The 16,949-nt window shown below is 45.0% G+C and overlaps 4 protein-coding genes across 4 annotated transcripts; all 4 read right to left on the reverse strand.

Annotated features, from left to right (window-relative positions):
• Positions 1-188: 188 nt before the first annotated feature.
• On the reverse strand, positions 189-2,750 carry L199_006688 (uncharacterized protein; the record flags this gene model as incomplete). Its single annotated transcript, XM_064892386.1, has 5 exons — positions 189-1,293; positions 1,344-1,417; positions 1,472-1,617; positions 1,680-2,477; positions 2,570-2,750. The coding sequence occupies 5 exons, from the start codon at positions 2,748-2,750 to the stop codon at positions 189-191; spliced, it is 2,304 nt and encodes a 767-aa protein (XP_064748458.1).
• A 1,377-nt stretch (positions 2,751-4,127) lies between these two features.
• Positions 4,128-6,266, reverse strand: L199_006689 (uncharacterized protein; the record flags this gene model as incomplete). The annotated part of the gene is made up of 5 exons (XM_064892387.1): positions 4,128-4,613; positions 4,738-4,850; positions 5,023-5,158; positions 5,291-5,980; positions 6,072-6,266. The coding sequence occupies 5 exons, from the start codon at positions 6,264-6,266 to the stop codon at positions 4,128-4,130; spliced, it is 1,620 nt and encodes a 539-aa protein (XP_064748459.1).
• A 464-nt stretch (positions 6,267-6,730) lies between these two features.
• L199_006690 (uncharacterized protein) lies at positions 6,731-9,908 on the reverse strand (the record flags this gene model as incomplete). Its single annotated transcript, XM_064892388.1, has 14 exons — positions 6,731-6,747; positions 6,815-6,835; positions 6,900-6,966; positions 7,029-7,196; positions 7,261-7,318; positions 7,377-7,426; positions 7,493-7,587; positions 7,640-7,796; positions 7,860-8,045; positions 8,093-8,353; positions 8,402-8,648; positions 8,698-9,080; positions 9,135-9,241; positions 9,386-9,908. 14 exons carry the CDS (start codon positions 9,906-9,908, stop codon positions 6,731-6,733), a joined length of 2,340 nt encoding a protein of 779 aa, XP_064748460.1.
• A 4,817-nt stretch (positions 9,909-14,725) lies between these two features.
• L199_006691 (uncharacterized protein) lies at positions 14,726-16,204 on the reverse strand (the record flags this gene model as incomplete). Its single annotated transcript, XM_064892389.1, has 5 exons — positions 14,726-14,774; positions 14,834-14,966; positions 15,166-15,862; positions 15,930-16,106; positions 16,157-16,204. 5 exons carry the CDS (start codon positions 16,202-16,204, stop codon positions 14,726-14,728), a joined length of 1,104 nt encoding a protein of 367 aa, XP_064748461.1.
• Between the last annotated feature and the right edge of the window lie 745 nt (positions 16,205-16,949).

The raw sequence follows: 16,949 nt of genomic DNA on the forward strand, positions 1-16,949 counted from the left end.
TGAAAGATACCCTATCAAAGGTATATATATATATATATATACAATATGATCATATACTCCATCAAGGAGATCATAAGCAAGTCGTTAAATCTATAAACAGCATGTAAAGGTATCGTATCAACTCCGTCAAGGAGATTAACCGTAGAAAGTATATGAATCAATATACATTTCAAATTCGTTGAATCATCTCAAAAACCGAAATGTTCATCTTCAAATTCCACGCCTCCACAACCCCTTACTTTATATTCCTCCAATGTCCTCACTGCAGTTCTAACACCTTCGATCAAGCTCTCAGGTCCACAGGCAGTGACCAGCACTCCTGAAGGGTCAACCATCATCCTACCGTATCTAGAGATGATCTCATCCGTGAGGGAGTCCAAAAATATACTGAAATTCGGTCTGATCGGGTTGACCGAGATAGTTGAGAGCGGAGTATTATTCTTCATCGAAGATATCGAAGACATAGTGGAAGTAGATGAAGTCGAAGGATTTCTACACAAATATTGATACTTCTCTTTATCCGCTGCTGAAGGTTGTCTCTTGAGTGTAGTAGCAAGTTCGCTGACTATCCAATCGTCAGGCAACAGGTTAAGAGGTGAACTAGCAGGGCATCGAGTAACAAAGATCTTAACTCTCAAAGCAGTAGGATTAGGTCTCTTGTGACCTTTTCGACGTCCTTCGATGCATTGTATTTCCCATTGTTTAGCTTCATTCACCAAATCAAGTAAAGTCGACATGAGCGGTTTGGCGATATCTTCCGTTCGGACCATCCAAATCAAGTCGATCGTTCTAGCTCGTACCACTCCAGTCGGCGCACGCCTCACCAGATCCTGAGCAAGAGATAAAGATTGCGTGATACCTGATCCTCCCGCGACGAGAACGACCGATGAGAAAGAAGGAGCGAGAGTGTTTCCAAGACCTCCGTACGGTCCCTCAACAATGATAGTAGCGTTATTTCGTCCACCTTCCGCACGATCTTCGAGGTCCGACGATCGTTGAGCAAGTTCGTACAACCTGTCCGTCCAATCTCCAGCACGTTTGCACATGAGTACTAAACCATCGCCATTGGGTGCGGATGCAATAGTGAATGGATGAGATTCGAAAGCTTTCCTAATACCCAAAGCCGGGACTCGGATTCGTACGTGTTGACCTGCTCTCCAACCTGTTCGAAGAGCCGGGAGGGTGATGACGGTTATACCAGCTCCGGGAAGGGCCTGAAGTTCAGCATGAGCAACTCGAGTTTTGGTGATAGAGCAGAAAATGGAGATGGCGTAGATTGCCCCGGCGGCGATGCTATGGGGTATGTCAGTGTGATTCCGGTATCGTGCAAGGGCTTCACATACCAGAATGGGACAGCTTCAGGTACGTGTAAAGCGAGACCCAAGATCATTCCGACAAGTCCGATGAAATGGCAGATCTGGATGAGGAATGTCAGCTAGGATCTTGCGGATTCAACGATTATCGAGCTCACCTCAAAGACACCGTGACAGGCCTTTCGTACCCAAGGAAGAGAGGTGATCACGATGAGGACCAAGGCGAAGTAGGAGAGGATACCCCACATGGCAAAGGGTTTTGCGGCATAGGTGGAGAATTTGCCAGCGACGGTCCATTTGTACACTACGAGGTAGGAGCACAAGCATCAGATATGGGCCGGCACTATGGAAGGGATTTCAACTCACTATAAGCAGCCGCATGAATTGTACTAGCCAAAAACACAACTCTTCCTACGATTTTATGGTAGACCTTTAACCTCTCGTATCCTTTTCCGACGCACAATCCAATGATATTCCCTCTAACACCCAAGGCGATAACAAGGGGAACTTGAGCGGTAGCTACTAGACCTGATCTCATCCAATCTCCTCCGTATCCTTTATCTTTCGATGTAGGGGACAAGTCTGATTTCCAGATCAATGCGAAACAGATCAAAATCATATATCCACTGATCAGGTACAGTTGAGGCAAGGTGAGATACGACTTGAGGTGACTTGGGAGTTTTGCGAGGGGAGTAAACAATAACCACGATGATAGAGGAAGATGATGGAGGAGTGGGATGATATGAGGAGGTGGATAATGTACTGGCGACTCATACGATTGCATTGAGATATCAATGGGTGAAAGAGCTTTCTCGTCTAAAGAGGTAGAAGAGGCGAAAGGATCTTTCTTAGAACAACTATCATTATCTGGTGAAGATAATGGTGAACTAATTTCGATTCGTCTATTTTCACCTTTCTTCAACAACCATCCTTGCGATAAATCACCTCCGGACACTTCTCTCTTGGGTTGAGGCTTGATCGTTTCCAAAGCTTCTTTGGTGTAAGGGTATATCTTAACTAAGTCGTTGTTATTTGGCTTTGAATTTGATTTTTTAGAGGATGACAGAGAAGCGAAGAGTCTAGCGAGGAATCGAGGATGGGAGGTTATCATGCACAAGGCGAGTAATCCGAGGAATGCAAGATAAAGATTGCGGGGCATTGAGCCTGTAAATAGACCATGAATCAGCTCATTGCTCTATCACATTTCACAGATCTCCACTCAATTATGGTATCGAGGGTGGTGTTGATGTACTCACTACTCATCTCCGCTTGATCCAGCTTTTGTTGTTGCACAACCTCGGTCATATTCACGCTTTGCTGAGCAGCCGTCGCGGACGGTACAGCGGCAGCGACGGTTTGGGTAGCAGCGAGGGCATTGAAGGTGACGGATGCTCCATAGAGTACATTGGCAAGGGATGGATCGCCGATGAGGGGCATCGTGGGGGTCTAAGAACGGTCTAAGAACGGTCTAAGAAGGGTCTGAAAGGTATAGAAAGAGAGTGTGATGATCAAAAGAATGACTGTTGTTCTCGTCGTGTTGGTTTTCCGTGATATTTATCTAGTACATTGATGTAGTGGTGAAGTTGTATGGTACAACAGGGAATGTTTCTGGGCTGTGGCTGTGAGAAAGAATGATGAGCATTAACGTATACGTATTTATATCATAGTGAAGAACGAAGAATGGATGAAGAAGAACGAAGAAATGAGAACGTTGTATCGAAGGTGAAACTGTACAAGTGAAAAGCACATACACAACAGAGGGGGTAACAGGTGGAATGTCGATCCGTGCACTAAATGTATTATTGGGTTGATTGATTCACCAATTGGACGACGAACCTGCCTTTACCGATCCACTGGATAGCCAGAACAAAGAAAGTCTATTCAAGCAAAGGTGGACCAGCACCTCTGCTAGCTATTCCAATGTTCGGATTTTGAAATCTAGAAGATCGATTGCGACGATGGTGAAGGGTGAAACTCAATCTTCTAGTATGTGTAGCGGGGTGAATGGACGTTCCTGCGCCTCTCCTTATTTGTGTCCAGCACAATCGGTCAATCAATCTGTTCGATCTTCAATCTGTCGAGGGTGTCGAGTGGTGAAGTGGAAGGGGTATAATCGATGAAAGTGTGAGAAAGCAATACCAATCGAGAAGGAAAGAATGAACGAAACGAGATATTCTCAAGATCATGAATATCCTCCTCCTTCTTCTTGGAATGCACCTCAGCCTGACGAAAAGTCTCTTGTTCTTCTTGGCCAAGCACAGAATTCACACACACAATTTTCACGACTCCCTCATTGTCACGTCTCGGAATAACCTTTAAAATGTTCTTTTATTTCTTTTCTTTTGGTAGTGCTACGCGGTGGCGGCAGTGTGATCAGGGTTACAAATATGCATGACGTGAAGGCGCGTTTCATCTTTTTATCTTTGGGTGCACCCCTCTCCCACCTCCTCCTCATTCACGTTATCCAAGCACTTACCGTAATCCTATCACCGCATTACAAAGGCAAAGTGAAGCCTGAGAAGGGAAAGTGTAATCATGAAACATCTATCTCCACCTGTTGGCGGTTCTTCCGACAGTCAGGAGGTACAGTACACTGGATAATTGATTGAGTTCAACATGGTATCCAAGCAACTGAGCTCAAAGAACTGTAAAGTATGTTATTGTTCGACGTCTTCCGGGATACGATGATATCCTACCCCTCATCCATCTATTGATGACATTGTCCATGCAATATACAATTCTACATCATCTATCGTGCTCTGACACTTGCGCAGCACAAACTAATCCGTCTCAACCCGAATCGAATCCATCTTATCAAACATCACCCCATCCCTCCACAGGTCCAGATAACCATTCCCCTCCCCACTTTCCATCCTCACCCTTCCTCAGTACGAAACAATCTTCCAACCTCACTCCTATACCTTTGAACCCATTGACTTCCTCATGGTTCGATGGAAGGTATATACCAGGTTCTAAACTAAATACATTCCCTTCTTGAATCTGCCTTTTACCTTGTGGTCCTTGAATGACATAAGGCGATTCATGGCCTTCTAAACCTATTCCATGGCCTAATCGATGAGTGAATATACTAAAGTCGACTTCAGCCTCATCCTCATCTACATCAGAGTCTTGGCATTTCCACTCAGTGACGACTTGGCGGGCAGATTTATCTAGATCACCGAAAGTGAGAGATGCATTAGACTTCAGTAACATCTCATAAGGCGCTCGTTGAGATCTGCGGACCGTTTCCCATAGTTCAGTATGTGAGTTGGATATAGTCGAGGAGGAAAGAGCGAATGTCTGTAAAAAGCAATGAGACGTGTCAGCTCGGTTTTCAGCGAGATAGCAACTTGAGGGATGATTTGATATGATGTAGATGGGATACAGGGATAGTGGGGTACAGCATATAGAAACTCATACTCACTCTGGTGATATCAGAAACATATCCACCCCATTTCCCACCAGCATCAATCAGGACCAAGTCTTTCTTGGTCAACTGACGATCTGTCCCAGATCCATGAGGAAGAGCGGCGTTTTCTGTATATGACCATGTAAGGAATCAGCTCAAATCACCATCCGATATCAAAAAATAAAGACGATTTCCGTCCGTCCGAATCATTCAAGGGAACAACTCCCCCATCGCAGTATGGCAAGCGGTTTCGGGTGAGGTGTGCAAGTGTATAAAGATGAAGTATGTGAACTGACTCACCACCAAACAAGACCAATCCTTCTCCACCTATTAAACCAGTCTTGCCCATTTCTTCCTCTAAGATTTTGGACGTTTGAGATTCGGTGATACCTATATACATCCTTTCTCTCGTTTTTCGAATAGCGTGTAAGGTGAACTACAATGGTCCCATTTATGAGATTAGCATTGAGGCTGTTCCGATCTCAGAGATGAGTCTTTCAGCAGCGAAATGCGCCGTGTAATACTGCAATATCTATACCTATGTCCATACATGAAACACTGCACTCACCTGATTAGAACACCTTAACAACCCAATTTCCCAATCACCCTTCCTCTCCCTCACTTCCCTCACTTTATCTTCCAACCCCGAACCTGTCACTTCGTCCATCTTCTTTCTTAATCCCCTGCCGATGAATTCCCTAACTCCATCATCAAGTACGAACCTCTCCACACCCCTCTTTGCCAGATATGTCGATAAGACAGCGTAAGGCGATTGATCTTCTCTCCATTCTACCCATTGGACCTTATCTCTTACCTCCTCCGGCAGCTCCTTAACGATGAGGCTTGCTCGTAGAGCTTCGAACGCTGGAGTGAGTATTACGATTTGAGAGTTGATTATGGATATTAGGAATGGTCGTTCGGAAAGGAACCATTTATCCTTGGAGAAAGAAGTGTAATATTCTGTTGATGGTGATGGTTCGGATATCCACACTGTATCATTCGGCAGAATCGAGGATAGGTATTCGAGTCGGTCGGTGTATATCCCTTCAGGAGGGGTGAGAAGTGATTGACAATGTTTGACTAAAGTGGAATCTAAGGATTGTGCCGATCTGGATTGGGCGGAGAAGGGAAGTGAGAAAGGGTGGAAGATGAGTTGACATATGAGGAATGATAAGATTATGATTAGTCGGAGTGATATAGGTATCTTCCTTGTTTTTCTGGGTGATGTACCATTGGACTGAGTTGTCAAATCGTAAGACTGGTAGCCCAGCAATTACATCGAAGGCATTCTCAGCTTATGAATCACTCAACACAAGATCATACTAGTATGGAAGCTATCAGGTACTCACCTGCTTCTCCATATCCCATGCGTTCTTCTCCATCTCATTGTCTCTACTTATAGGCAAGTACGATCCAGGTGTATACGTAGGTCTCCTCCCAAATGGCTGCAATGGTCTCAATACCGAGTCGAGATTGACCGGTTGACTGATCTCATATCGTGGCCGCTGAACTTCTTCCTGAAGGTGAGGCGGTATGCAGAACATTTCGAGGCGTTGTGGAGATCCAACAGGGTCAAGTGCGCATAGAGGAGATGTGTAAAGATGTTCATGATATGATATACCTTAGATACCAATCAAGTCCTCGTCCCTTGTTGATCCATTGTCAACATTACCGGCGGGATCAATTTGCTCATCGTCATCGTCATCGTCACCCCGTCGGTAAGCAGCCGGCCTCTCCGTTGATGATACCCAACAAACTACATATGAGATTTAAAATGCATATAAACTACCTTTGATTTCCTTCATGTGCTCTACCACATCGTATAGATGCTTTTATTATATACCTTGTTTTGTTTACTACCGAGAGAAAGAGAGACGTATCATATTATATGTTATAACCAATTTTCGTCCTCGATTTACCGTTCCATTCACTGTCCATCGCTGTCAACTTCCCCTAAATGTCCGTATCTTCTGAACTGTCCTTTCAGGTGCCCAATCCACATAAATCACTATACGATCGATTCGGCTGCGACAAGTATTATCATCAGCTACTCGTCTCTACAGCAAGGTCGGTTCAACGGTTCAACACTTACTATCGTCAAATGGGTTTTGGGCTATTGTAAAAATCCATCAGTCTCCATTATCCTCACCCTACACACCATTCAAAACTAGACTCACGATCGTATGGGAACTTTCTAACAGCCACATCACCAGCATACGTGTAAGGATCCCAGCTGACTTGTGACTATAATTAAAAGAGACTGTTAGTATCTACATCTTTCCAACCGATTCTCATGTCCGACTCACCAGATCGATCTCCCCGAATGCCTGTTCACTGCCAAATGTATAAACGTCGGACACATCTCCTTCATCATAGTCAATTCTGATCTGTTGCGATGTTTGTCTGGAAGGATCATTCAGGAGGTAGTTGTGAGGAGTGAGGACCATACCGGATTGGGCGGTTGAGAAGACGGTCTAGCAACGCCGGATTTATTTGACGTTAGTCCTTGCATCACTGTTAGGGGAGGGTGTCACTCACGTTTGGCAAATCACCGGTGTGGGGTACATGGTGCATTCCCAAGTTGAACCAGAGTACTCTGTAGCAACGAGCATCACTCAGCATCAACAATTATATAGAGAGACTTCACGACTCACAAATCCTCTTGGACAAGGTTCTCTCCATCGAAGAATTTATCGAAGTTGACCTAAGCATCACGCGTACGCCATTAGCTTCACCATATGCCTTGGGATTTTGGCCGTTCCCAACTTACAAGAGGATTAGCAGTATCATAATCATTCCAAGCATTCGCAGCTTTCAACTCGGAGTCTTTTCGTTTAGATACGTAGTAGGCATGGGTAGCAAACCCTAAGGTCATTGGTAAGCTCAGATGTCATGCATCAACAACGAGAGTACTTACCGACTGAGTTGAGTAAGTTGCTTGAATTGGTGATCGTCAGGTGCATACCCGCACCACCTCGACTGGGCATGATCTTGTACCCTCTAGGTTCACCATACTTGTTGAGTGCTTCTTTGTTGACCACGATGACTTGTTCTTGTGCGTTGGCAGACCAGTTCTACAACATCGCGGAGGTTAGTTTCTTTGCTCTTGTGAGAATTTACAGGCTTAGTCGACCCACCATCTTACCCTCATCCTCGTTAGCAACCTCCTTCCTGACCATATGCATAGTATTGCTAGTACCTTTGCGCCATTTGTATTCTTTCTCGACAGGTTCAATGACATGCTTGACCAGGGTATTGTTCGTGCCCAAAATATCGAAATCAACTTTGAAATTGAGCGCATGGTCGTGCATCGATCCAGACAGCTATATAGAGTATCAGCGAGGCTCTTCATCAGAGGTATACGACCCACCCCATCATGGATATGATAACCGTATTCGTCGTTCTTAGCGTAGTAGGCAGATTGGATGTATCCGGAAGCTCGAACGACAGTCTCAATTGTACCATCCATGAAGAAGTTGTAGTCAAAGTTGTAATCGTAGTTACCGACGGTGGAGATACTTCGAACAGTCAAAGCGATTCCTTTGGTGACGGAGACGTATGTTTGGGTGGAGTGTCTTTGAATAGGGTGGCCAAGATCGTGCTCGAAGATGGAGATACCACATCGATGGGACTAAAGGGGTTTTAGCGAGAGCAGCGAGATGAGTTTCATGTGGCTCACCTTTGAAAGCTCAGAAGCATGGAAAGAGGTGTTCATGCAATAGGCGTATAAGGGCATGTCATACCCTGGGACTTGGGAGAAGGCGTATGGACCGAAACCGTAGAAGGTGTCCATGTAAGAGGTACCCGATTGAACAGGATCATTTCCCGCATAATGAGCAATAGCTTCTTGCAGACCAAGCTCGTAGATGATTCGTTGTCCTTTGTATTTGATATCGTAAAGTCTCATACCGGTGTCTCGGGTGAAACTGCCCCATACGTCAGTAATAAGACCAAGTCCATTGAGGTGAAACTCACGTAAGATAGAAGGTGAAATCCATCCATTCAACGTATTTATTTTCCTCATCTACCTTAAATCGTTGACCTCCAGGTTGAACACCCATAGGAGGTACTTCGGTATCAAGAGGAAGTTCTTTACCGGTTTTGTCGGTCTCGATCCATTTACCTCCCATGTTAGGAGTGTACTTCTTGAAATCGGATGATTGCCAAGCGGATCTGAAATCATCGATGGAGGTGTAGTACTCGTCACCATATAATACACCTAGGAATTTCCATTGGGACTTATCTCTTCCGGTAATGTCGAATTGCATGTAGAGACCTTGAGGAAGGAGCGTTTCACCGTCGAAATTGATTGAACCGTTGTTCATCTGTCGAGTGGCAGGATATCGCCAGAAGCCGACCTATAGTGACTGTTCATTAGTATGTATTCCATTGAAATCAACTGATATACCCACCCAGTCAATCACATGATCATTTCCGTCCTCATCCTTCTCATGCCAAAGTGGATCAATTCCCCACATGTCAAAGGTATCGTTGAGGTCGTCCTCCGTTTCGATAGTAGCTTTAATAACGTCAGCTCAGTCCAGCTTTGCTAGCACTCACCATTAAGCACATCTGAGATGATATCCTTCATTTGCATAGCAGTTTCGGTGAGGAGATCACTTTCCGTCAGCTCATATTTCGTGGATAGCAACTCACTAGTGACCATCCATATCGTACACTCTTATCTTGGCATCTTCAGCGTGAGTACCGAAAGTGTAAGGGTAGTATGTCGAATCATTGGTGATGGGAATAGGACCAACCACCCAATCTTGCGCGTAAGGTTCTTCGGTCGCACCGAATAACAGACTTGCCACAGCCCATCTTTCAGGTTTATCACCTTGTCCATCTAAGTAGCCAAGTGCATCGGTCTTGTTAGGTGGTAAAAAATCAACGACCATGATGGTGTTGTCCCATTCACCAGCATCATCCACTGCAGTGAGGTTGAGATCTTCTCTTGAGTGGAGGAAGCTGATAACATCTGCCGCTTCGTCGTTGGTGAGAGAGATCCAGATGTTGTCTTTTGGTGCGGTGGTAGAAGGTGACGACGAGGTCGTGTTGACCGAGTCGGTGGGCAGTTGACGTCGGTTAGGTCGCCATCCAGGTCGACGTATGGAAGAAATCTTTGGCTGGGGTATAGCCAGGGTGGTACTCAGCAGAGCAAGGAGGGGGAGGGTTGATGACCACATGGTGAGTGGTTATAGGTGACAAGGGTAAGAAGGGTGCAAGGTGTTTTCTTCGGTCAAGGATAAAGGAGAAGAAGAAGACGAATCGATCATCATCATTGAGTGTATATATATGCACACTTAATGGCTCACTCTGTTCTTCGGCTATCGGGGCCAGGACCAGCAACTGATTACATTACACAGCTTGTGACCAATCAAAGATCGCGCACGGACCATGTCAGACCACGACCCCAGATTTTGATGGTAACAATGAACAAGTGATGGTGAACCACACCTCGTGTCCTACTACCTGTTTGACTGGTACTTTCTTACCTCCTTTAACCCAATCCGGCTTTTGTTCTGAATGATGATCAGTCCCGACTTCATTTCCGTGACCCTTTATACCAGATTTTCCTGACCTATGGGAAAAGGCCATATCATATCTTTCATTCAAATTGCTAATGTTCTCAGTTCTTATCTATAAACTGGTGCTGGGTTTACCCGAATTCTCGGACAAACGCTTATCTCATGAGCGACTGTAGTATCGGGTACACGCGAGACATCCTCCGTGCCTAGCTAGAATTAGACGCCACAAATGATACAAAAGATAAGGAATTCTCGGAATGCATGCATATAGAGTATTTTCAGAGCTGCGCTGAGTCATCTCAGTTCCCATATGAAGTGGGCGTACTCGTTCGTCATTCCAAAACGACATACAACGCTGTAGTTCTTTTCAACGACCCGGAATTGCCGGACCGGGTACTAAATCTAAATAGAAAAAATCAGATCGATGAACATTACATTTTAAGGAAACTACATCGGAAGCAAACAGCCAAGCTCATCTCGTTAGATGAAGTGCTGATCGATAGGATCTCCATCTGGTCTCCGATAAGAAAGACTCACCACTGCTAATCGCTAATTTTCGGTGTTAAAGTACCCACTTTTCCGAATGACAGATGTAAAATGCTTCCTGAGAGCCCGACTCGCTGCGCATACAGGCCACTCAGAGGGGAGACATACACAAACCACGTTTTCTCGTTCCCCGCATCTGGACCCGACAAAGGAATACTGATCTCGGTATTTGCATCTACAGCTTTCTTCTTATACCGACACATAAGATACATCAACAATAGAGTAACGGTGTATGATTCATTGGAGCTGGAAGTCGTTTATGTGTATCACCTCTTCGTTCCTCACCTCAATCTGTCAGTTTTGCTATCAAGTTGACCCAACTTGCCACTAGATGTGACCCAACTTGCCACTGTTGTAAAAAGTGCTGCTTACGAATTAAGAGAGACCGAGATGTCCTGGACTTTGGGATAGTACACCGTAAGATTGGCTCTTGGGATCGACCTTTGCACCGCGCTCCTGCAAGATAAATTCAGATGCTGACTGTTTGAGTACCCCTCCAGGAGATTAGAGATGGGTTTGAAATGGCAAGTACGAAGCCGTGAACGCGTACTAAAAATCTTTGCCCTAGACATAGCATGCAGGCAAAGTATGATTGTGTACTGATATCTCGAGCTTTTTCTGAAGAATGAAATGATCAACCCCACAAGCAGACGATCTTATGGACTAGTTTGTGCTGTTTAACCATCAAAGAAGTATTTTGACTTACATTTAATTGACTTTCAAACATGATATAATCGCTGTACGTTTACTAACAGGATCTGGTCACGAGAAGCTATCGCTGTTCATGGAGACTATCACTGTTCATCATTGTTTACGAACCCCCCCCCCCCCCTTGAGAGACACTGCTCTACAGACCAGTTAATTGATACCCAATTATCCTTGCCAGTGGGTCTCTACCCATGTCAATTCCCATGAAATGCGAATTTCTATATCCCACTAACCTTTTCGCCTTCTGGTTCAAAAACTTGATTCGACTACTATCAACCGGCCCTTCGATCTTCCTGTTCAGCCTTAAAATTAGAAAGGCACATGATTCAGCGGCCATTTCGTTCTCTCTGTCATCGAAAACAGACGATTACGTTGTGGTCTTCTCGACGCTAAGGCGTACAACGAAAGCAACCCGACAACAAGGTCTATCAAGTCCGTTTCTTTTCGCCTATACATGCTTCTTCTTTCTTGCCAATCAATAAGCCCAAACTCATCGTGTACATCTCACTTCCCGCTGCAGTCTTTCTGTTCTCGCGCTGATTGTCTACCAGAATGGCGGTAGTTCCTCACCCCTATCTCTGCGGCGCTCTCGCTCTTCGAACACTTCAGCTTCTTCCAAATGCACAAGCAGATGTGCTCCGAGAGGCCGGTGGATCAGAACTTGCTGAGACGATTGAAGGCGAATCATCTTTATGGGGTTCTGTTCGAATTTTCGATATCAACAAACAAGCAAGGTGAGCTCAATTGCTAGAAGGCCAATGGTATCGTCTCATCTTTGTCCTATTGCAGCACGTTTCATCATCAAGTCTCAGGCTCTCTCCCAAACCTCGGATGTTAACAAAGAGAGGTGGCGCAGCAGAAGGGACGAATCAATCTTTGGAAAAGCTGAATAAACCAGAGGTATCCACCGTCATGTGCCAGCCTTCTATCAATTCAGATGTGCTTGAACCTAGTACAGAATCTCAGAGTTACTACTTGGATCGAGACCTTCAGAGCTCAGAAAAATGGTCCAACTCACGCCCCACAGTCTTTTCATTTGCCGATAATCTCTTACCCCATTCGTCCGACAGGAATCGTCAGACCGGCAATGACTTCCTTCCTTGTCTTATCGATTCCTTGAAGCACTTGCTGTTTTTTCTTATCCATCGACTATCACCGCTGAAAATCTACTGTGGCCTACTTTATAGTCGTTTAGCTGTTCTGCAGCTCCTTATTGTGTAACTTGTACATTTATAAAAGATTTGGTAGGTTCGAAGTAAGTGTGTCCATTCCTTCCTTGAAAATATCTTGTGCATTCTTCTGGATCATTCCCCCAATTACGCATTCTTCTGTTTCTTTTTCCTTTTCCTTTTTCTTCTCCTTGCCCATGTACGAGCAACAACATACATGCCCTCTGTCCATTCTCAGGCCTAAATTAATCATCCCTGACCTATCGCATACACAGGTATCACGTACGATGGCACCTAAACGAGGAAAAGCCAGCCAAACTGGTTCTAGACGGGATATTAGCTAGGTAGGTGTTCGGCTTGCTGCTTATACTCTTCATTTGTTAACCGATGCTATACATATAGGGATATGATACCCCATTACCTGAACTCGATGAGGATTCGTGGTGTTACGATCTTCACCTAATACTCCACATGATGTATTTCAGCACCGCAGATGTCTTCTTCCAAAAGAGCCTTCAGTTTATTTGGTCTCTCACTGAATTATTCAGCATGATTTCCTTGACTAAGGGTGCCAAATGGAGCGATCTCTGGAACCAGTTCAACACCATAGTCCAATATGGCCATCTGTAAGTTCACTTTGAACTAAACAATCTTAGCTACACTGACTGCTCTTTACTTTCAAGGTACCCTCAATGTGTAGTCCTAATCACTCAGGCTTATCTCGATGCTTTAGAAGCGGAGGGGCGAGGTCATCGGGTTGATGTCATCTGGGATCAGCGTTAGGAATATCCCAAACTATTTGAGGAAGTAGAAGCTGCCGAAGGAAAGACATCCCTCCCCATCCTTCTGCCAATCCAACTTAATCCCTGGAATGAGATCAAGTACGACAAGAACAACCCCGAGATACGAGTCAACGCACACCAAGTAGTCTCGATTGGAGAGAACAGAATGCTGCTACCTGCAGCAAGAAAGGTAAGTTGCCTATTTCATAATGACATACTGAGCCAATATGTCACACAGGTACTAAAATTCGATCCGCTCCATTATTAACACAAATCCTCTGTCGAGCATATACCCACCAATCTTTTGCCAGTCAGTAGCAGCAACGGTCATTCTCTCCGCATACTTGGATGTGAACTCATTGCCCCGCCAAAAAGACTCTTCGGTGCTTGTTTTGAAGGGATTCGTTGTGTTACCAGTTGCTACATGGTGACACGTAAGATGCTGCAAAGTGGTGGCGAAAGAAGTGGCGATACCACAATCCCAGCTGCTTCTACTGCGAAAGGTTTATAATGGAAGGTTTTACTTTATGCTCATACATACATCTACGACCTATACAAACAGTTGATATACCTTTCGCGGACTTGACGGAGAGACAGTGATACAAATCGGGATCAAGTGGTCAATGCGTCTAGATACCTCGACTGGGGTATGAATACCGACGATTAGGAGTTTTCGTGGCTAGTTTGAGGTCTTTGCTGTCAACTACATATGTAGTTACAGGATGGATTGAATCTAAATTGCTTACATCACTTCTGACCGATACCCCTACAACTGATCTTCCCATCTTGGGCTCTGCCACATATTGACTCCTTGCAGAAACACTACTGTAAGCTTTCCCACATGCTACACTGTTGTATGGTTTGTCCTTCGCATTGGCAGGTGGTCGGTGGTGTGCGGATAGCTCTACGTGTTATGCCAGCGCTTGAATGCCTGAGAAGGTGGCTTGACAAGATGGGTAAGGACAGCTGAATGGCCGAGTAGTTGTTGATTGTTGATGGCATGATCTCGGTATAAAGCCCCATTGCGAAGTGTGATTGTGTGCGGTTGATGGGCATTGGAACATGTATAGGTGAATATGACTGTTGTGATTATGGATGGTGAGTGAGGGCTTGATGGTGAATTTGAGTGCGAAACATCGACAATCGCAGGGAGGAAGATTTTGGAGTCGGATGGATTGAAGAGATTCGCCTTCATATTCAATGATTTTGGGGACCTTGATACCTTCCCGAAGTTGATCCTTGTCCGTAGCCATCGTGTGAGGGATGCAGATCAGAGGTCGTTCTCTTCGTCGGAGAAGTACTCGATCATCGTGGGGTACCTGGACAAGAAGTCATTTGTATCAGTGTAGTCTAACAAGGCAAGGAAGTGTGCACTCACTCGTGGAGATGAGAGAAGATGTTATCAAATTCTTCTACCGCTTCCCCTGCGACCTCGCGGTCTCTGGACAGTGCGCGAGGAACCAATCGATGAAGGTCGATGGGTAGTCCCTCCAGGTCAATTTCGTTTTCATCTGGTTCATGCGCAAGTAGTCAGCTAGCTTTAGTTAATTAGACTTTCTCCGTATGAGTTAATCCACAATCAAATCCACAATTCTCCTCCTTCCCGTAGTTCAATACTGCATGTACTATATAATCTGATTACCCCACTATACTACTCTGAAAATAGCGGTACAAATTAGCTTTTTCTTTGAGTAATTCTGTTCGTCCCACCTTGATGAAGGTTCTTCACATGCGCTCTCATTTTGTAAACATCCGCGAACGTCTTACCACATCCTTCACTACATGGCATCCTCTCTCCATGCTTGACTTTGATGTGTCTCTCCATATTTTCCTTGGTATTGCAGATTGCCATACAGATCGAGCATTGGAATGGTATTTCTCGGCATCTCGAATGCTGAGGATGGTTCACCACATGTGTCTTGATCTTCGAACAGTCCGAATATAGAGCGGAACATGGGTGACCATTATTCAGAGGCGCTGGGCACTGAATACACTTGACCATCTCATGTTTCTCTCTGCAATGTTGCTGTATAGCTGCTTCCGCATCATACCATCTTGAGCAGATAGGGCATTGAAAGATCTTCGGATGCTTATCTTCATGGGTATCGTGATGAGCACGAAGCTCCCAGATAGTGTGACATCGTTCGTCACATCCTGAAGCTCTGCAATTCCATATAGGATACAGATTATCTTGTACCTTCATCGTTGGAGTCAAGGCGAAGGGAGGAGAATGGGTATCAACATCAGGATGAGGTGGAGGAAACGATGTAATCTCATTGGAAGGGCGAGAGTTCAGGAAGGTATAACCAAGCGGCTCGGATGGTGGTCGATGATGAGCTTGAGTCGTAGAAATGGCAGTGGGGTCGATATAAGGAGCGAAGTCGTCCGGATAGATGCAAAGATATCGCTAGATGGAGACTCAATGTGAGCAAGGAAGTATGAGGAAAAGAAAGATATGAGGTGTAATTACTTACGTCGGGGTCTCGGAATTCATCTTCTTCAAAGTACACATAATGTCCACCACCTGCCTCAGCATCCCCTTTTGCATCATCGTCGGTGGAAGCGTGGTAACCAAGGACGGCTAAAGGCGTATCGGATTGAAAGGGCCCTCTATCCGGAGTGTACAGTATTTGATAGGTCTTAGGACCATTCTGAAAACACCATTAGTGCATGTTATCTTTCGAACAGAAGTGGTACCTACCAAATCTATCCCTACTACTAAGATAGCGATGTCCAGTTCTTCAGCCATGGTGGCTATATAAGGTTCAGATACGAATGATCGCGTTGACCTTTACACATTTTATCAGCTTACGCAACCCTATCACTCAACGTAGATGACTCACCAATTTTGTTGCGATGTTTATGCACATCGGCATTGCTGGGCAGACCCGTCTGTACTCGGTGAAATTCATCTTTAGATAATCATTCTTGAGCAGTACTAATTTGGTGATGTGAACGTCGGCGTCAGGATCAAACTCCTCAGCCTACGGGTGGGGTGGACTGTCAGCGTGGAGAATTATGTCAGCCCAGCTGAATCGAGAAGAAAAGTAGCATCAAAGGGTAACTCACAATGACAAGTACGTCAAACCTCAGCGATCCCATACCGAAAGAAGGAAAAGTAATTTGAGTAGGTATAGTGATTATTGCGAAGGGAGAAACAGGCGATCGACTTTGTCAGCTAAGACGGTCAAGGTTATCAGAGAGGTATACAGATGCCGAAAGATATGATATGGGAGGAAGTAGTCTACCACATATGTGCTGAGTCATGAATGATGAGGATGACTACTTACATGCTCGATGATGTAGGATTGCGATAGACTTTCGGGGGATTTTGACGTCAGTTCGTCTGTTTTTTATCACTGGAGGCTAAATGGTAACAGATACCGGTTAGCACAATGGTAGGTGCAAAAGTATCCAAGGATTCAGTGTTGAAGAGAGAGTCCAGGGGACATGTGAAGACGATGAACGGCAAGAAATAGGGATAGTCAGTGAGG

The sequence above is a fragment of the Kwoniella botswanensis genome, chromosome 1, assembly GCF_036426115.1.
Source record: "Kwoniella botswanensis chromosome 1, complete sequence".
Classification (NCBI taxonomy): domain Eukaryota; kingdom Fungi; phylum Basidiomycota; class Tremellomycetes; order Tremellales; family Cryptococcaceae; genus Kwoniella; species Kwoniella botswanensis.